Source organism: Podarcis raffonei, chromosome 6 (assembly GCF_027172205.1).
Source record: "Podarcis raffonei isolate rPodRaf1 chromosome 6, rPodRaf1.pri, whole genome shotgun sequence".
Taxonomy (NCBI): domain Eukaryota; kingdom Metazoa; phylum Chordata; class Lepidosauria; order Squamata; family Lacertidae; genus Podarcis; species Podarcis raffonei.
The window spans coordinates 36758924-36780763 of NC_070607.1; the positions used below are offsets into that span (position 1 = coordinate 36758924).

Sequence of the window (21840 nt, forward strand, 5' to 3'; positions counted from 1 at the left end):
AGCATTTAGAGGGTCACAGGTTACCCACCCAATATGGTTACTAACATGTAACTTCTATCAGCCTCCACTGGTTATCAGAGCAAGTTTTCTTTGACAGATTGGCATTCAGAATGAATGGCACTTGGATGTTACCTTATTTTCCCACTTTTAAAAAATAGAAATACAGGAGTTGACATTCCAGTGATAACGAAAGCTTTAGACTACATTGTATATTTCCTCTTTTAAGGACTTGCTGTAACACTTTTTTTGTTTGTTCTCCCATTCCCAAAGTAATGTGGGAAATGCCTGGAAGCAGAGTTATGCATCAGTTTATGCCTGCTCCAAAGTGGAAACGTGAATAGGAGACAAGTGAGGTAATGGCATACAAATCAATAGCATAAATAGATACATGTACACTGTAGTACAAATACAAGTGTATATTTAAGGGTTTTATTATCAAAGTCTTGTAAAACAATTTCAGAAACTGTACATCAACATGGCACAGACTGTAGCCTACTTTTGTTTTTACCAGCACAAAAGTAAATGCTCCAAAAACGTCCAGAACTAAAAGAGGTTGCCCAACTACTTTGCATAATAACAGGAAATCACTGTGTGCAAAAGGTTACTACTTCAGTGACTGTAACACAAATTTATTAGTTTATACAACTTGCGATCAAGTACATTATCAAGTAGACTTGTTTTAAAATCATCATGTTTTAAAATTATCATGAAGTTCAATTTTTTTAAATGCACTATCCTTTTTTGCAGGGTTTTTACACATACAAACAAAATGAAATAAACGCAGGTTATGAAGAACTAACTACACAAGGTTCACTCCCTCCTGTCTTACAGAAGTTTTGCATTACTATCTCAAGAAGTCCAAGTTGTCAAAAATCAAACACACCACCTGAGAAGGATTTAGACTCAAAGTTCACCTTACATTGGGCATCAAAAAAGGCTAGTGCATTTCAACCTTGCCAAAGCCAAACAAATCCACAACAAAAAGATTTAGCCACAAGGCTAAAAAGGTTATCTATCTCTATCAGAACCTTTGTTTCCAGATGAAGCTAATGTTAGTTTCTTTGTCTACATTTAAGACCCTTAGTAGATCCACCATGTTGTAGGAGATGAGGATGTTCTTGCCACAGTTAACATGCAGCCAGTGCATTCCCTATTTTGCTCTATTACCGCAAATGAATCAAACTCTAGAAACACTATTGTAGGTGAGCTGGTTTACTAAAAAGATCATACAACACAAACAGTCCATGCCTGCCAAAGATGCATGCAGCTTTTTGCTCAAAAATGAAAAAAGCAGCACCAAGTTTAATAAGAACTGCTGGGCTACTCAATTCAGTTTGGTCAATAACAAGAATGGAAACCCAGACATCACTTTCTCTAAAGCTTTTGATGTAATTATTTAATATCAGGAGCTTTACAACCAGTTATAGTTACAGCTGTGTACATCTAGCTTAAAAGGTTAAACAAGTACAGCATAAAGGAATCACACAGGAATGACACTGATGCATGTCGGCAACTGTTTTCACTGCCAAGGCAATATTCAGTCACTCATATCCATATCCTCTTCATGATGATCATCCCCATTGACTTTGGACTCCCTTGTTGTATCTCCGCTCCCTTTTTCGGCTGGTGACTCCCTATGTTTTGGGGAAGTAGAATCTGCTGCCTTCTCCTCCTTTTTCTCTTTTTCACTATCATAGCCTTGTTCTTCTTCATCATAATCCCTTGTGACCTGCTTTGCCAAGATAAAAAACAAAGCAAAATATGTAAGACATGCTTAAAGGCTCTTGGGATTCTAGGATTAAGTAGGGCATTGCACAAACAAACAAAACAGATTTTTAAAGCATACTTTGACATCCTTGTCACTCTCTGACTTTCTCTCTCGATCCTTCTCTTTGTCTTTACTCTTTTTCTTCTTGCTTGTTGACCTCTCGCGTTCATCCCTGGTTCTCTCCTTGTCTTTATCCTTTTTCTTCTCTTTTTTGTGCCTAAGGCAGTAAGATAATTCAAGAAACTGAGAAATATAGGCATTTTGTAGGATCAGTGATATATTTCAGTTCTCCTCCCTGCCCCCCTTCAAGTAGCCAGAAGCCAAATTTGAACAAAAAGTATGGTTATGGCAAGCTGTAAATCCAAAACTGGTTCTGCCGAGGGGTGAGATTTTTGCTGGACTGATCTGTTGGTAATATTCAGATTCAAGCTAAAGAAATTTACTCTTGCCCATAATTCTATAAAAGCTAGTTTACTAAAACCCATCCAAACAATTCCACTCTCCTTAGAAGTATATCAAATTATTCACACAAAAATATCAACCGTATTGGCTACAAGCACTAAAATGAATGTAACAAGCCCTCCTATCAATCTGATTTTAGTTTTTAAAATACCTTCTCAGCCCAAAATTTTAAACTATTTTATGTTTTGGAAAGGGATTTGTCTGTCCGTCTGTTCTCTATAGGTGCAGCTGCCTCTTGAGATATCATTGCCAAACAAAGTGGGGATAGTGATCTTTGTAAATGTTTGGGTGCTGGTTGACATTTTAAATCAAGTCAGCAGAGAGAAATGTCACTTCTTCAATTTTTGGCACAGGTTTGGTTGCTTCTCGCAATATCATCACCAAACTTAGCATGAGGGTTCCTTCGGCGGGACAGCAGACTTCGTTGCTACTTGGCACCGTTGTGAATCAAGATGGTGGACTGAAACATCACTTTAGTGTGACTTTGGCCATTTTGACATAGCTTCGGCCACCTCTCAAATTACCATTACCAGAATCACCACAAGGGTTCTGGGTGCCATTCTGAATCAAGATGGTAGACTAAGAAATTATTCCACCCAATTTTGGGTGTGATAGGTCCAACTCACAAACTACACTGTTCCTTTCAAAAACACAGTATTTTTTGTTTCTAAAAAATCACAGGCAGCATCAGGCACTAGCCGCTAATTAACCATAAAGTAGGAAAACAATGGAGACACTAAATAAACCAAGATGTGTACAGATATAAAAAAGAGGAAATTCTACAACTTATATGGTCACCAATTTTGACATGATGTTATATAGCAAAGAACATTTATAAAAATAACATAATAAAAGCTATAATCCTTTTAACATATCCCAGTATATACCATTGTTTGCTCAAATGGCCACAGTCATGGTAATCTAAGTACACTTATTAACAAAATAACATGCTCCAAGGATTTCCTTGCAACAATGAGACAGCTGCCTTCTCACTGTGTCCTCACTGTGTCCAAAGCAGAAGTCTACAGTTTATGGATTTGTTAAACAAACAAACCTTTTTGGTGAAGGAGACCTGGACGGCTTTCTCTTGGGAGACCTGGGCTTTTTAGGTGACCTAGATCCACTTCTGCTTCTTCTGCGCCGTCTTTCTCTATAATTAATAAGAGAAGTCAAGATGCCTTCAAATAAACATCTCCATTGTTTTTTAGTATCACTTTAACATCCCCATCATACCCATGTTGTCTATACAGAACCAGGAGGGTCTTGAAGAGGGAGGTACAGCAACGACTTCTGTGCAAGAGAAGTCTTAGGTTGCGTGTGTGTACTCCGTCAAATGAGGATACATAAGCCTGGGGGGAGGGCGCATGGTCCCACTGTTGCTTCAACTGCTCCACTGGGGCACAAACATGGGGAAGTTAATACCAGCTACGTAAACACTAGAAGCGTTTGTATGCTTCTGGTGCAGCTTAGGAGCTGCTGTAAGTGCGAGCTTTTGTCAATAAAGAATAACTATCGCCTTTCTTGGTTGGGTGTGTGGGGGACAGCTGACCCTTGGACAGGATTTTCAGGGAGAAGGTATGGGGTGAGGAAGGGAAGGTAAAGATCTCTCACATCAGCTTGCTTTCTGCTCACACAGTGTCAGATACAACCCTATGGTTTTGTTACTCCTTAGAAATGGAAAGTAAAAGGGGGCTATGTGTATAGGAAAGAGCAACCTGCCTACCTACAGTTCAGACTGCAAGATGCCTGCATGAAATGGGTCTGCTGGCTCTCAAAACAGTGAAAACTTACATAAATGAACTCATTAAGTTTGTTTTACATTATCTTCGTTATGTGAAGCCCTGTAGTTCAAAGAAAATGCTTTTCTTTGATATTATATAACCCTCTTTTGGTCTGATGCAGCAGGATATGCACAATTACTTTTGCAAAGTAAATACAAGTTTATAGATTATACGGCACCTGCTTGTGCTTCTGGATCGTCTGGCTGTGCTGTAACTCTTTGGTGGAGTTTTAGACCGTTTCTTCTCTTTCTCTTCTTTCTTTTTGTCTCTAAAAAAACAATTAGATAAAAAAGGTACAAGCAGATTAGCTCTCTCACTGTTCTTGCATGATGAATTTATCAAACTCCTGTAGCTATAACTCTGACTTTCTAATAGCCAAGATTGTAATTCTGATACTTTTCGTATTGAAGGATGTACTAAGTTTCTAGGGATTACCTGGGTTTGGATGTGCTCCGAGACCTTCGAACACGCTCTCTGGAATGCGACCTCCGTCGTCGAGGACTTTTAGATCGTCTCCTGCTTCTTGATTTTGAGTGAGATCGTCTCCTTGATCGGCTTCTTGACCGTCTATTGAACAGAACAATATTTAATATTCATCTTACTGTATTGTACTGTACTTTACTTACTGTGATTGAGTTGTCCCATAACCAACTTCTCAATTTATCTCAATGAAGTTGACCTTAAAAGTTACCTTAAAAGTTAGAAAAGTTACCTTCACAATAATTGTGGCCATCTTTTGATGCAACTCTTTCCAGCACCAACCATGCTAAATTGTTAGTTTTAATATTCAAGAAATGCAGCTTAATATGTTGAATCAAGGATATAATCAGGGTTTGAGAACATGTTCTGTGCAATGTAATTTCACCCATAACCTGGTAAAAGTTTGCCCTTTTACTCACTTTCAAATCCTAGATACACAAAACTCTTTTCTATTGTCATATATTTATAAAGGAGCCTAACAAGAGAAATATCCTAAAGCACTTTGATTTTGGACTGTCAATGATCCCACCTCACTAAATTTTACCTGTGTCTAGAAGAAGATGGAGTTCTCCTCCTTCTTGAACGTGATCTGGATCTTGAATGCCTTCTCTTGTCATCTTTTTTATCTGGAATTAAAATATTAAAAAGTTGCAATCCTTTCATTATCATATGACATCTATGTTTGGCTGCCCACCTTAGGGGGCACTCTGTACAAAAAGCTGAAAGTGAATGAGGTTTTTTTTTTACTCAAGAGAGAAAAACCATCAATTCCTACATCTGAATTCTTTAACACAACCATTCTATGAAATTGCAAGTTTACATTCATTAAGGGATGAGGAACTTTCAAAAGATTTTTTTAAAAGCCAAAGTGCCTAAAATCTACGAGCAGGCCAAAGTTTTGTTCAACGCTGAGATCTTAAGAGCTGCCCTGCTGTATCACATCAAAGGTTTATTTAGCGCAGGATCCGATCATCTGCAGAAGTCTATTTGCTTCCTATGAGGGGCCCATAAGCAGGGCATGTGAACAAAAGGCTTCCTAGTGGTGTTACTTAGCAAGTGGTATTTTCAGGAGCATACTGCTGCCGATCTAGGAAGTAGCATACATCCATCATGACAAGTAGCCACTGATATCCTTATCCTTCATGAATTTATTTGCCCTTTTAAGCCCTCTAAGTTAGTAGCTAGCCATCACCATGTGTGAAGTACCGCCTTTTGTAAGTCCTGAATCACCCAGCATTCAGTTTTGCTGGATGACCCCACAATGAAAAAAACTCTACTTCACGCATAAATGTTATACACCTCTATCACATTCTTCCTTATTCGTCGTTTTTGCTAAACCAGATAGCTCCATACATCATATTTCTTTATAGAAGAACTGCCCATTTTGATGGGCATCATGTTTTTCTGCTCTATGATATCCTTTTTTGAGACTAGGGCTGCAGAGTCTTCCAAGTGTGGTGACACCACAGGTGTATGAAATCATTATGGTCTCTTTTTCTAAACTATTCGTAACACAAAATTTGCCTTTCACAACTGTTGCATGCTGAGTTGATCTTTTCCATGGAGCTACTCACAACAACTACATAATATCTTTTCAGGTCAGCCATTGCCAGTTCAGAACCTATCAGCATATGGACAAAGATAGCACCAATTCGCCTCACTTTATACTTTCTTCCACTGAACAGCATTTAACAATTCATGCCCATTCATTGACATTGGATAGATCTCTTGGAGCTCTTCTCAATCCCATGCCCCCATTTTTACCATCCTGCAGAATTTGATGTCATTGGCATTCTAACAAGTAGTTTTTGTAATGCAAGAAAGACAGTCAAGATCAGTTTACCTGGCTCTATAGCAGCAGAAATCAGGGATTGTGCTTCTCGTACTCGTTTCATGGCTTCTTCTATTTCTTTACTGGAGGTATCTGTTTTCAGACTTGGTGAAACGAGACCTGCAGCTACATGGTTCAGCCTAGAAACCAAAAATATATCATTTACTCCCATTTACATTGAAAATGGTAACAAAGGAACTGACAGATGATTAATAAAACAGGAGTCCCCACCCATAGGCTCATAACACGACACAACACAAAAGGAAAAAGTGATGGTAAGAAAACATTTGATTGATGGCTCAATCAAACATGGGCACTAATTCTAAAAGTTTCAAAGTTTGTATGCAGTTGGGATTAAAATCATGGCGGGAGACAAAAAAACCAAAGGAAGAGAAGCATCTTAGTAAAACCAATAGAGTGGGTCCTGCTCCCCATCTCTGTTTATCCAAATCTGGATGAATAGGTAGCTAGTACGTATATTCAACTCAATTGACCAAAAATACAAAATCAAAACTTCAATATAACCATTAAAAGCAAAAAGACAAGTTAAGAACTGGCAACGTAATAGGCCTTAAAAAATGTTGCTTCCTCTGTAATAAAAGATGTTGGTTTCCACAATAAAAATACTCTAGAGGCTCTCTACAAACTGACCTCCGTTTCCTATGAGCATGGATCACACTGCCCCATAGTTAATGGTTTATCATGAATGCCAAGACAGCCCCCAATTTGTTCCTCTCTCCTGTAGTGTGAATGGAACAGCAAAGCATGATCCCTGGCTTAGCGCTACATCTGAACTGAGAATCATGGTTTGCTTCACCCAAATAAACCATGATCCTTTATTTGGATGTAATGCTAAACCAGGGATTATGGTTTGCTGCTCCCACTCAGACTGTGGGAGAAGCAGAGGGAAAATCATATGTACACAGTAAACCATTAATTATGGTTTATCATGATGTGCATGCACTGCCATTCTCCAGGTGTGTTTTACTCTCTTTTTATCTTTTACACTGCTTCAATGGCTTTAAGCATATGAAGTGTCCTATAAATTTATTTTATAATATGATACAGTTTAAACATCAAAATTGAAACTTACTTTGGATCCACTGTGCTCATAAGCTTTAGTAGTTGATCTGCTGCAAGAGACTGTAAAGAAAATTAATCAAAAATTGCTTTTAACATTGAAAGAAGTCGAAAATTTGCAGAAGGGAAGGAAAGAATATCCAAACAGCCCCTAAATCTAACCCAAATGAGCAGACATTTGCAGATTAAAGAAGCGAATATGCAAAAAAAATTCTGTGTCTCATGGAAGTAGTCACCTAATGTTCTCTGATAGGGTCACAGTGTTCCAGGCATAGAACAGCAATTTTCTTTCTGACCTGTAGTGGTTAATGTCAGCACTCTTAATTCTCAACTGCATTGATTGAGAGCGTCCAGTTTGCTGAAGAACTGGTCTTTATTTTACTGTTTGTTTAAAATGCCAAGGGTTTAACAGTTAAGCTGTTGAGTGAAAAGAGCAAAGCTAAACTTTTTCTATGTTTGTAGCAATTGTTTTCTAAACATTAATGGTACTTTAATCTAATTGACAGATGTGGTTCTTGTCAGTAATGTTAGATTTTAAAGTTGCAATGCACATTTAATTCTCAATTGTGCCTATAGTTTTATTTTACAAGCTACATTATATATTAAGCTTGACTACTGGTCAAAAGTTCTTATATAGCTAGTCTCCAAGGTGGATAGTTGCTTAGAAGTTGTGTTACCCCCAAGTGTGAACTCCAATGGTGGATAGCTATGGGCTTTTAAAGTTAGCCAGTGCAACATAATCCTAATCTGTTTAGTGTGAAATCAGTTGCACTGAGTTTACTGAGACTCACACTTTAGAAATTTTGCTCCGGATTACAAGTTTTCTACATAACCTTTATAATAGATAGGTATGCGACTCTAAAGATTCCAGCAATTTTCATCTGCAAAATTTTTAAAGGTAAGCAAATCTAATCAAATCTAGCCACACTAGGAAATAGGAGAGTGGGGGTCAATTGACCATAGATATAAATATAGAGCTTGCCTGCGTGATGCCCTGTTTGAGTAGAGAGAACCCCTAAAGAGAATGAGTAAGAGTTCATAATACAGAATATGCTGATGAAGTAACAATAACTAACTCTTGCAAAACTTTGGCTTTGAGGACAGGCCACATGAATACAGTCATACCTCGGGTTGTGAACGCGATCCGTGCGGGAGGCACGTTCACAACCCGCAGCGCTGCATCTGCACACGCATGTGACACAATTCGGCACTTCTGCACATGCGTTGAAACCCAGAAGTAACCTGTTCCGGTACTTCCGGGTTTGGCGCAGTCTGCAACCTGAAAACGCGCAACCCGCAGTGTTTGTAACCTGAGGTATGACTGTACGATTTTAAACACACAATCCATTTCATTTATTTAAGAAAATCTCCATCAAATAAAACTTTTAAAGCAAAATAAAATATATACAACAAGAAACTCTGCCAGTGGGTAGTGCTACCCTGTGTTTTATATATCAAATGGGTCATATGAACATGAGTAATGATAAAGACCAAAGTTTCACCAAATGTTTTGTCCGGATTTAGCTTTATAGGCCCTGATCCATTACTGGGCTGAGATAAAGATTTAACAAATCAACTGCTTCATCTGTATTATATGAAATGAAGGAATAGTGTTGGGTATCAATGACACTGGATCTCAAATCTTGCATTTTCATGATGTTAAAAAGCAGAGTTTGAACCCTGCAGGACTAAACAAATGTAAATTCCATGGAGTCTCTAAACAAATGGGGCTTGGGGAGATAGCTACAAATCTATAGAAATAATAGAAAGACTAATTATTGTAATTTTTATACTGGAGGTGTAATGCTTGATGTAAAATCATGTTTAACTCATTGCTGAATGTTCTTGGTTAAGTATCAGTTTCATTAAATTCTAGATCAAAGCAGTATATAGTGTCCAAAGCAGTATATAGTAGAGCCTAAACAAATAAAAAATGCTTCAAAATCAATATGAAATGTTTCTTTAGATTTGAAATTTAGATTGATACAGCAAAAATTAATATTCCAGGTATGCTGCACTCTACAACATCTGTAAAGGAAGGCACTGTCTATTACAGATAATACTGGATGGAGGTGTAATGCTGAAAATACCTCATTGAGACATACAGTGGTGCCTCGCAAGACGAAATTAATCCGTTCCGCGAGTCTCTTCGTCTTGCGGTTTTTTTGTCTTGCGAAGCACGGCTATTAGCGGCTTAGCAGCTTAGCGACTTTAAGAAAACAAGGAAACAAAGGAACAAAGGAAACAAACTCGCAAGACGTTTCGTCTTGCGAAGCAAGCCCATAGGGAAAATCATCTAGCGAAGCGACGCAAAAACCGAAAAACCCTTTCGTCTTGCGCGTTTTTCGTTTTGCGAGGCATTCGTCTTGCGGGGCACCACTGTATGGTATGGTATGAACTTCTCCAGTGGTCTGAAGTTGCTGTCCATATCAATTTTGTAGTGGCAAAATACTTTATAATTGCAGGTGCTCATGTACTTTGAAATTATATTCCCACAGTACAGAAATTAAAGGCACAACCAAAAAATGGATACTGCGAGCCCTTAGTTGCTGAAAGACTTATACTGCAAGCCTTAAACGATAAACACCTGCTATCTGCATGTAATGGTCTGAGGACCTCGCTGCCCTGGCTATATCTGAACATATGTCTTACAGACACCAATTTCGTGTGGGTATATATTTGGATTATTGACACAAGATGGCTGCACTGATGGCTACTGTACCCTTAAGGTGCACTGATGGTGGTATACATTTGGTATACATTAATAATATTTTTCGTTTTCAAAAAATTATGCTTATATATTTATTTTTTTCCTCCCCCCCCGTTAAATTCACAAATTAAAAATAAACGTAAGTGTATGTGACTGTAACACAAGCAATATACCTGCGAGTTTAAATTTGCTCCAGGAAGCCCTAGAGCAGCCAGGGCCGGGTCAAGAGTTGGAGCTCCTAAAGCAGCCAAGGGAACAGCACCAATCTATAATAAAGAGAATCAACAGAAGTAGACATCATATTATACCAGAATGTACAATCAAGAAAACAGCTTCCACCATCTGCACAAGGCAAGGAATAGTTTTGAACTGTTCTGCATAACGTTCAAGTAGTGCTGTAAAATGACTTGCAGCACATTAATATGAAGCGACATAAGAAGCTGACTTACACAGGGGTAAGACTACTATAATTCTAACCTAGCGTTTTCTATGTTAAATCATAGCAGCTCTCCAGCATATGAAAAAGTATTTCCTGTTATCTGCTACCTGAATAGTGATTCTGGGGATTGAATCTAAGCTTTCTGCAAAGCATATATACTATCACTCCCTGTTATCTAGCATGTGTGTCCTAGTTAGGAATGCAAAGTTTGATTAATTAACCTAATTAATTGAGTTAAGATTTTCAAATTAGTTAAGTCCCTGATTAACTTTAGAAATTAATGTTCTGACATTTCCCTCCTCTCCAATCAGCAGGTGATAGAAGGAAAGATGCATGCATGCAACTCATAACTCTTGTGCACTGGTGCAATTTCTAGTCTTCACCTCACCTGTTGAAATTGTTGTCTTTGAAAGGAAAGAGGACGAGTAAACCACCCTGCCACAAAGGCAAGGTGTCACAATGTGCACTTCCAAGAAGACTAATTGTCTGCATCATTGGGACTTACTTCCAAGTAACCTGATCCATAAAACATGCTCTGCTTCTTAAGAACTACTGATCTATGCAGGTGCAGATTTAATCAATTGATTAGCTAACAGCAACTTGTACAATTAAAGTAAGTTTAATCACTTAATCAGGTGACAGTCCTAGTTCATGGATGTCTAACCAACAGCATGCTAACAAGTTTAAAATAAGTTTAAGAGGCAGCTGTGGTTACGTTGCTGGGTTCTGTGGCATTCTAGCCTGCAACAGACGTACTACCATATGGCACAGGGTCAAGCCTATGCTCAATGCCGGCCTTGCTACTAAAACTACTTGTACACTATTAACAAGATCCCATTATGGACAGGATCTGGCGCTGCTAAACTTATTGACTACAGACCTATTTTAGGGGTTTTATCCAAGAAAACATGGGCAGGACTAGATTGACCTTTGGAAGCCCCAAGAAAGCAGTTTTCTGAAACCTACAGCAGAGATTTCTTCTGTATAGCTTTGATGAAAATCTCTACAGTTAGCTTTTAGAATACTCCTCTTCTGGGACTTCTGAAGCTAGAGAGCTTTTTTCATTAACTTCAGGCTCCACAGTACAGTCCTAGTCCAGGGAAAGTATTGTGGAGGCTGTGTGAGAAATAAGAGTATCATTACCAGTATCACACTGTGTGTTAGTGTGACAGTTCTTGTTGCCTGCCTGAAAACTGTCTTTCTTCAACCTTGTTACGCAGCCAGCTAATCCTCTCAACTAACTGCTCATGAAGCAGCACTGTTATACTGGAAGTGGGGACACCCCAGAAGACTGCACAAGTCTTCTGCAACTATAAAAACTGCTAGTCTCCCCACCCCTGGCATGTCTTCCCACTTTATATTTTAATGAATAAATGGGACATCTTTCAAAGCATAACCATGAATCAAGTTTCAAACCAGAGAGTTCTTTAAAGCGAGAGGCATGGCTATCTGGATTCTTACCTGCCACAATCCTGTTCTACATTTTTTCTAATTGTTTTGGTGCAATGGGTGTTATCTCAGAAAATACAGATATATACAGTTGTACATTCTACTATACATCTTGTAAGATGTATACTTACCTGAGAAAGTGGGTTGGGTGTAGGCAGGAGTCCACCCCCCGGCAGAAGACCTGCCACAGCGTTAGCTGGTGCCAGGAGAGACAAAGCCTTAGTCTCATCAGGAATAACTCCTGCAGAGAGACAGCTTTGCATTAGAAGACACTCATCACTGATTTTTTAAAAAACCACACACACAAATACACCCAGAAAATGTCTCCCTGAAACACCACCTGAGTTTGCTGCAAGTACTTATGTTGGCTATAATACAATGTTTGATCTCTTAATAATTTATCATTAATTTGTATGCCAGAATGAAACTTCAATGTGTGAAAATTTGACTGTTCCTTTTTCTCTACAAAAGGTTAAGTTCTAGAATAAAAAAATAGCACAATACACACTACTTGTTTGTTAACACTGCCAAGATTTCATCACCTGTACTCGATTTTTAAGTCATGAACCAAACGTAAGCAAGCACAGTCGGTTCTCCAGGGGTGTGCTCTCAACTTTCAAAAGCTGTTTTATGAACAACGACTCGTGTCGGCTGCTTCACTATAAAGCACACAGAAAAATCAAGATACACAAGACAAAAAAAGTTTGATTTAGGGGTTAATAATATGGTACAGTTCACTATGATTTCTTTTACACCTACCATACAATTTTGTAAATCTTAAGCGAAGGTAAGAAAAAATGTAGGGCTTTTGCTGACATGTCACATGGATATGAAGGTCTCCACAGAGCTTCAAATAAAGGTTCTGCATATGTGTCCATGTGTATGTGTTTATGTAAATGCCTAAAATGTGGCACATTCCTTACCTGTGCAGTAAAGTACATGCTCCACTGTTTGTCATGCTTACTATACCAAGAATGCTGCTGCATATTGCCATTTCAGAAGAAATTTCTGCTCTGCAGCCTTGTAGCTGCAAGGGGCTAGTTTTACGGCCTAACCTGAATAGAGAATAACCTTACTAAAGAGGTCCAATGTGGGACAAAGAGTAATGTTCATCGTTGTAATTTTATCCAACAGCAAAAGCCCTATACGTATGGCTTAATCTGTTAATGTGCCCAAGCCCCCAATATGAGAGTTCAATAAGACAACTGTACTATATATTTGCAAATACCAGTAGCGTTTCTGAAATACATATTAAAAAGACTGCATCTCATCATAAAACATACAATATGTACAGGGCACTTAAGAGAAACTGGATAAGCTGCAGAAGAAAACTGTTGGGTGGTATTTTCAGCAGGGCCTGGTATATAGTTCAGGCTGAACCAGGGAAAAGAACTGTAAAACACAACAACAAAAAAGAAAAACCACTGTTAAATAAAGGTAATGGTTCCTTCCACCTATACTGAGAAGTGCCGATAATATAAACAAATGTATAATACACAGCACTGTTATCTTTCTTCTGTCACTGAGCTGTCATAATTTCAATACCAAAAGTTATGGTGGGAAAAGGGGGGAAGGTCATTTAGATACAGGGCATTAATGCATCAATATAAACATTATCTATAGAGATTATGGGATAATTTTGCATGCAAAATTATGTCTCAGAGGATATTATTTATGTTTACACACAAATAGTGCAACTATAACATTTCTGGCATCTAACTAAAAATCCTCTTATCCTGAGACACCTCATAGAAGATCTGCATCCATTAAGTAGTCATGCATCTGATCCTCTCATTTTTAGGAAAAAAGTTATTCAGAAATAAAACTACAATTTTTAAAAAAGCAATGAGGCCCCTCACCAGTTAATTTTCATGCGTCAAGTGTTTTTTACTGCTGCTTTGTTAGAACCATGAAATACTGCATGAATGTGTAGAAATGAAGAAAAAGAAACAGACAAAATAAACAAACATTAACCAAAGAACCTAGACAACCCCACCCAAAGGCACTGTTAATACCTGAGTTCCTTCCAAATCCTTGAATTTCATAGTGAAGTTTATAGTACTATGCCTTACCGTGAACTTTGTGTAAGTCTAGAACACAAAGCAATAGCCAACACCAAGATATATGAACACACAAAGAACAGGAATGTAAGTGATACAGGGAGCTGTGATTAGCACAGTGCAGTATTTTAATACTTCCAGTTAGGTAATGTTAAACCCATCACCACTAGTTAAAAATCAAGATCTAAATTCAGCAGAGTACTTAAGCATGTGGTTCAATGCATATGAACAATCCCACTCAATTTGAAATACTTCACTGAATGATGCTTAAGTACCTAGCAGAAATGGGGTTCTTGCAATATGAACCACTGATGAGTAGTTTGTTTGATTCCATAGACATGGAAGAATTGCAAGAACAAAGTAGTTCAAGTTCACAGAAAAAACCCTAGTATTCTTATACAGTACTGTGTCCACAATTATAGTTCTCGCACAAACTACACAGCTGTACACATATCCTACACCACCAAATTGAGGCCCTGACAATAATAGCTACTTAAGTTGCATTAAACAAATTTCAGGAGATTCTCAAGTGATATATTTGGCTGATTTCTTAGTGCCAGATTTATCTTTCTAGCACAATGAACATTGTATTTTCAAAGATAAAAATACTAAACGCTTAAAACATGGTGATTTTGTAGGAGCCAAATTAGGTCTTAACGAAATTGACAGGGCAGGACTGCTGCTATTAGAGCCAAACTAGATATGAGTGCAGCAGTCCTCCCCCAATCACATAAAAAGGGTGTCCGGGTCCATTTTTAATAATAAAAGCAAAACTGCGAGAGCCCCTGAAACCTACCCCAACCTGCTCTTACCTCCCCACAGCCCCTTTCTGCAAACATTGAGCATATTTTCAGCATCAGAGCTCAGATAAGGATAAAAACACAGAGGGACAGATTGCAAGGAAGTTAAGCTGCAGGCACAGGAAGGATTCTGTGCACTTCAGTTCTTTAACTGTTCTAGATCAACTTCCAGACTGCTCTTTCTATGTGACTGGGGAAAGTCTATGTTTAAACGCAAAGACTGTCATATCTAGTTTGGCCCTGATATGTAGATGTTCATGCAAGAACAATTATATCTCAATTGTTATTTTGTCCAAACTAAAGCAGAAGCAATTACATTCTAAAAATATTCTACTCTGAAATTTAAAACTGATCAGGATTAAAAGTTGTTTACACTACTTATAGCTTCAGTGAGGAATATCCTACAACTAGGTCTTTGCCAGGTCTGCACACTGCATATTCCTCTGCCTTGTTAATGTGTAAACATATTTTTATAAAAACAGGTAATGGTAAGACTTGCACTACAATCTTGCATAGTTAGGCTGCTTAAATCCCACTGACCTCCATGAGATCCAGCTGCCTGTGAGTACAGGAATTAAGTGCAAGACTACACATATTTTACTGTAATCAAGCGATTTAACTAGTTTATCAATTAATGGTGCCTTTGAAATAGTTGTGATGAAATCTACAGAAGTTTAATAGAACTCGTTAGAAGAGCAGTCTTCTTGGTACTGAATTATTGAATTATGTTCCCAAACCCTGCTCATTGTTTTCAAATTACTGTAACACCCTAAAAATGTAAGAAAAAGAAGAGAAAAAAATGTTGTTAACAAGTGATTACACCAGGAAAACACTTGGGGACTTGAGTGCTTGCTGGCCTTTAGTTAATGTCTAGAATCCCCTGTAGCTGCAGAGGACCCCACTGTTTCAGTCATCTGGAAGGGCCTTTGCATTTGCCTTCTCCACTACAAAAATCACACACACAAATAACAGAGAAAAGAGTTTATTATTTAGTGAAATTCTAAATATAGCAAGGCTGAACAAGAAAACGCGGAATAAGATCTAACACCCAGTGCTCATTTAGCACCTTTGGATATATTTTCTGTCTAATTGAGATCAAACCCTTGGTGTACCAGAATTTGTACTGAGGGTATTTTTTTTATTATTATCATCAACTACGGTAAACAGAACTTTGCCTTGTAACTGGCAGCACATTTCCACTCACTCTCTATGAGAATGAATCATACGACAACACATGCCAAGTACTTAATGCAAGTTATCTTGTTTAAATGTATCAGTTTTAAAAGTCTGCTTATCTTGAAGGGGCCTGATGAAACAAAAATTCAAATAATGCTGCTTAAACATATCAATATTCTAAATGCCTTTGCAAAAAGACTGACAGGCAAGTTCCAGCTTTTGCTTGAATAATTAATTGTTTCACTTTTGGATAAAAGCAAGCAGTGTCAGTATACCAAGGGTTTTAAATAGGTAAATAGCTTCAATGTTTTACGTGCTAAACTTCATGCTATTAAGCTACATCAGGATTTAGTACCATTATTCTATGGCTTCATAGATCATTAAACAATTCACAAACCTTCTGCATATGGTACGACTATCAACGCTCTGTCAACGAATACAGTATTTGTCAGATGCTGAGCCACAACTGCGGAGTCAGGTTCTTGGAACTTTACAAAACACACACGGGAAGAAACAGGCAAAGGGGAGTCACTAGAAAGGAAAAAAATTGGAAGAATATTAAATGCAAGACCAACAAAATCAGTGAATTACTTGACTGAAGATGAAACTGAAAGTGAGTTGTAATGGTATTTTATTTTCATATTATACTACATTGCCATTAAATGAAGCAGCCGCAAGAGGCAAGAGATCTGATGGGTATTAGCCTTCTCTACTACCATTGTGGTTTGCTGGCTGTCACTACATGCAAAAAAATAATAATCAAGAGACGCTATTACAAAATAAGGTCATACACAGCTGCACAATAGATGTGTATACCATACTAGGGCATCATTTGGGCAGCAGCACAATACCTTTATCTCTGGAGGAAGAGACATCTAGTGGTAAAGGTAGAAAATTCATCATTTCAATTTCCCTTCACCATCTAAAATTAGTTGCAGATAAGATTTCAAAAGTAGGAATAGGTGACTGACACGGGATTCTGTCATGCACCTAGTCTGGGCTAATTTGGAACAAACATATTTTTCAACCCACAGAGGTTGCTAGAAGGTTTATCCCGGATGAAATGTAACAGAACATTTCTTCACTTCTAACAAAACACCTTCTGCTTCCTGAAATCAATTAGTAAAATAATGGACCTAGTATCAGTTAAACTGGGCAATTTTAAAGTTTTAATGAACTTTGTCTAGGTTACTATCCACAAGAAGCACATTCAATATAAACAGCTTTGGAGTTGGATATCATAGACTTGTCTGAGTGCTAAGCACTTTTATAAAGCCCTCCCACTTGTGTTGTAGTCTGCTGAACTGCATCTTGTGACTATCAAGAAGGCTTTTCCCATCATTGTGCCCAGCTTCTAAGTATGTGCCTCCCCACCCCCCAAAATAAAACAAGCATTAATTCTGATGGGCTTTCAATGTTGTCTAGAGACCTACCTCTTCACTCTTCAATAAATGCCTATTTGTGGGCTGTTAATATGGAGCCTGGGAATGATCTGGCTGGTCCACTGTGGACTGTAATGTATTTTATTGTATTGCTCTTATTGGAATAGTATTATCCTGTTAAAATACCCCAGTATTATTGATGAAGGGTGGTATAGTAGTGTTTTAAATAAACAAATAATTATATCATTATATACGACTCATAGTTTTAAATTCATAGATACACTTACTTTCAATGGAACATACTGTTGTCCTAAATATTGAGAAGTGTGAAACCTATATTACTTTCCTTAACATTTAAACAAGTGAAGTACATGCTATTGAGTTCCCAAGACCTATCCTAAAACATTTATGAGTAATTGAATCCAATAAAAACAATCTCCAAGTAAAATTTTGAATGTGTTTGAACTTGTACTTACTTATTTTGAAGTAAATTCTATTCTAGCTAACGGTGCTTACTCCCTGATAAGTGTGCTTAGGATTGCAGCATAATTGCATTTTGCTTAATGTTTCCCTAACAGAGTATTTCAGCATGTAAGATTAATATGACCTAGGGCCAGATCCAACACCTTAGCTCTGCTGAAGCAAGGGACTTCCATGCATGCAACAGAATCTAATCACCCCTCCAGGGTTGGGGGATACCCAACTGATGCAGCCTTGGAAACAATGCATACTTTTAAAAAGTTGTATTTACTAACTGTAACTCAAACATGTCAAATCAAGATCTCAATCAATTTATAGTATTATTACATTTTCCAGAAAAACACATTCTACTGCCTATTTCTAAAATATACTCCCTCACAAGTGTACGTATATTCCAGTCTTACAAAATAATCCTTTAATATCAACTTAAAGTAAGTCCTACTGAGTTCACTAGGACTTGCTCTCAGGTAAGTGAGTACCGTATTTTTTGCACCATAACACTCACTTTTTTCCTCCTAGAAAGTAAGGGGAAATGTCTGTGCGTGTTACGGAGGAAATGCCTACGGGTGGCATGCCTACGGATTTTCCTCCTCTAAAAACTACGTGCGTGTTATGGTCGGGTGCGTGTTATAGAGCGAAAAATACGGTATATAGGATTGCAGCCTTAGTTTAATCCACAGAAAACACTAACTGATGAGGCTGAGAATTAATATTTACTTAACATTATGTACAGATGTGGCTCACAGAAATGAAGTGTGGCAGGTGGTGACAACAGACCTTGTTTAGTCACAGCAGGTATAAATATGATTTACACATGGTTTTTACACTCTATCAGACAAATAATAGAGCTCTAGAGCAAGGAAGGTTGGCTGAAGTCAATCTTGCATTGTCTACTGTATTTTTTAAAACTAAACTTCCACATGACTAACATTTGCAAAACCAAAGTGTATAAAGTACTTGGGATTTTAATCAGGACAGCACATTGCAGGGCACTTACTGAGGAGGTTCCCCACTTCAGATCTTTGCCCTCAAACTGCTGGAGAACTCTAAAAGCAATAATATGGAGGCGCTAGAGGGGGGAGGCCTTACCAATGTTCTCCTGCTCCCAGGTTTCATTTACAAACCAGAAGAACCAACATAACCTTATTTTTTGAAAAATTTGCAGATAGTATAGATTACTGCTTTTCGGCATTATCAGTGCATGTTAACTTTAAAAATTAAACTGTATGGTTTGTAGAGAAGACAGGAGTGCCTGGCGTGCTCTGGTCCATGGGGTCTCGAAGAGTCGGACACGACTAAACGACTAAACAACAACAAATGGTTTGTAGATAGCATAATTTGGGACTGGAGTCACACAAACCTCTTGCTAGTGTGTATATGTAACGTTGCAACTTGCACTATACGGCCATGCTAAACCAGGTAACAAAAATCATCAGTGAAATATTGCCAGTAAGGGAAATCACTCGCCAGAAGTGTAAATAAAGGCGCCTTTTATACAATAAATACCCGTATCAAGTTCAAGGGGTGTTCACAGTACAGTTCATATAACATATTGTGAACATTTGTTGGTGAAAATATAAATTTGGGCTCCTCTGGAAGAGCGGCACGTGTATTTAATAAATCATTCGATGTGTTACTGTCTCCATAAATTACGCTCAGCTGAAAGATTGGGCTGATTTCAGCATTTTCAGTCACTAGGCTTAGGAAAAAAACCAAAAACACGGAGCTTGGGCACAATTACAAACGGGGTGGGGGCAACCATCTTTGAGCACATCCTAAACAGATGCGAACTGAACGAAGTTGAGCGCACGGTCCTTACACACAGCAAAGTCCACTATGGATTAACTTCTCTACATTTCGCTATCTTAACTTGTGGTGGCAGAAGTCACTCCATTGTTCCTTTCCTTTTAAACAACTTGGGAGTTAAGAAACCCGTGCAGGTCCACGGCGAAGTACTCGCCACGATACCCCCTTCTACCTGCTTCAAACCCGGCTTTTGTCGTTTTAAATTACGTCTCAAAGAGGCGGCTGGGGAAAAGAACGCGAAGCGACTAATGGCGTCGCTTTCGCCCCCTGAAGAGAAGTGTAATGGCGAGGGGGAACAACTGTAGTTCCGCCAGCGCAAGATGGTGAGGCGAGACCATGGTTTTGAGAATGGCGGCCTTCGCAACCTCGCGCCCAGCTGCTCCTCCTCCTCCGTCGTCGCCCCCACCAATTTGGGCCTGGTAGGCGCGCCGCGCTCGGAAGCAGCCGAGCGCGAGGCTCCGCGGCCTTCACTAGGCCACCCTGAGGCCTAGGCCTGTATGAGGCGCGACTGCGGCGGCCATAAGCGGCCCCTGAGGGGCGTCCGCGCGGGACTCACTCGGGAGGGAAGAGGCGCAACTCCTCGATCTTGCCCAGGAAGCCGAAGAGAGTCCGCATCTGTTCGGAGCTGGCGCTCGGGGAGACGTTGGTGACCTGGATCACGTCGGTGCCGCTGCTTGAAGCCATCGCGCTACCTCCTCCTCCTGCCCCCGTCGCTACAAACACATCGAGGGGAGAGGGGGTCGCCACGACCCTGGAGAACCGGACGGTGGCCTCCTCCTTGTGTCCCTCAGCGCTTCCCGTCGAGCTATCGCAGTCCCGTCACGCACGCAACTAACCGCCGCCGAGCGATCGTTTCGCCACCAACCAGCCTGGGCCGCAATATCCCACAATCCTCCGCGGCCCTACCCCGCTCCTCCTCGGCGCAAGAGCCTTTTCAGTCCTGCGCCTGCTCAAAGCGAGCCGCCCAGCCGCGGTAGACACGCAGAACTAGCGTCTTGCGCATGCCCACTCCCGCTGATTCTTTGCGCGGCGCGCGTGTGTGTATGGGTTCCATAGAACACTTTGTTGCGCATGCCTCGGATGTGCCTTTGGTTTCGAAGCGGTAATCGCGCTTAGGTTTTCTGCGGAGGCGTGTCACGTTGAACGCTTTGCTATTTACTAAGGCAGCTACTTGGCGCTGGGGTTGTGAGCTGCAGGGTTGCCTGGCTTTGGACAGGACTAACTGGAGTGAACAAGTCTTATCTCTATCTGTTTATCTCTCTGTGTGTTTAATTTGCAGCAGGGTCCATTCGCATTACAAGCTCCTTGGGTTGTTTAGCAGCCATTAGACAGAAAGTTGGACTAAGTATTTATTAAGGGTAGGGGGAAGATGCATGCTAAGTTAGCTCAAAAGCAACAGAATGAGAGAATCTCTTTGCACGCCCTCTGTGTGAGAGGGAACAGAGGGGTTTGCTAAGACCATTGGTTGTTTATTCAGTCTGAATGATTTGTTTCTTTATACCTGAGTATTTGGTTAAATTGGTAATAGCAATTTTGTTGCTGTAGCTTGCTTGTTTAACCTTATAATAGAAATGTTGAGTTGTTCGTCGGACCTGTTTATATGATTTTTGCAATGTTTGTATCTCGTTTTGCTCCTTTGATTGTCATTACTTTGTTTCCCACACTGGGATTGTAAAAAACATCCGATGCTTATCGAATCTGGAAATAAATAATGGTGCAACCCAATGTCCGCACATTGTGGACTACAGTCTTACTTCGTCAGATACTAGCCTGAGTTGCTCATGTATAAAGTTATTCCTAGAGTCGGAATTTCGTTTATAACACGACTTGTATATCAGAACTCTTCCACAGGCTCAGAACAGTCTCTTAGGAAATGGTGAGCGGAATAAACAGCGTTTGATTTGTAAAAAGCTGAGGCGATGCCTGGCAGGGAGTCGCACCTTAGGCTTGGGAGACCTTCGTCTCTAGATACTAAATTTGCGTCTTGCACGCACACTTCATTTTGCCCATTCGATGGGGCAGCTCAGTGAGTTCTGCCACTCAGTCCAACTACACAGGCTCTTCTTATTTATGACTTCAGCGTGCATACTTTCAGGGAGAAAAGCCGCCGACATATACTCTATAGCCATCTTGCTG

The 21840-nt window shown here is 39.4% G+C and overlaps 1 protein-coding gene across 4 annotated transcripts; it reads right to left on the minus strand.

The window, feature by feature from the left end:
• Positions 1-415: 415 nt before the first annotated feature.
• SRSF11 (serine and arginine rich splicing factor 11) lies at positions 416-20588 on the minus strand. Of its 4 annotated transcripts, none has more exons than XM_053392090.1 (13): positions 20261-20588; positions 16434-16567; positions 12132-12241; positions 10286-10378; positions 8385-8417; positions 7416-7465; positions 6335-6462; positions 5036-5117; positions 4447-4578; positions 4190-4279; positions 3285-3380; positions 1847-1985; positions 416-1729 (listed from the first exon to the last, which is right to left on the minus strand). In XM_053392090.1, exons 1-13 carry the CDS (start codon positions 20386-20388, stop codon positions 1538-1540), a joined length of 1407 nt encoding a protein of 468 aa, XP_053248065.1. In that variant the 5' UTR covers positions 20389-20588; the 3' UTR covers positions 416-1537. The 4 variants fall into 4 exon arrangements, with proteins under 4 accessions (XP_053248065.1, XP_053248064.1, XP_053248067.1 ...); XM_053392089.1 differs by having other exon boundaries at positions 416-1732; positions 20261-20587; XM_053392092.1 differs by lacking the exon at positions 8385-8417 and having other exon boundaries at positions 20261-20587.
• Between the last annotated feature and the right edge of the window lie 1252 nt (positions 20589-21840).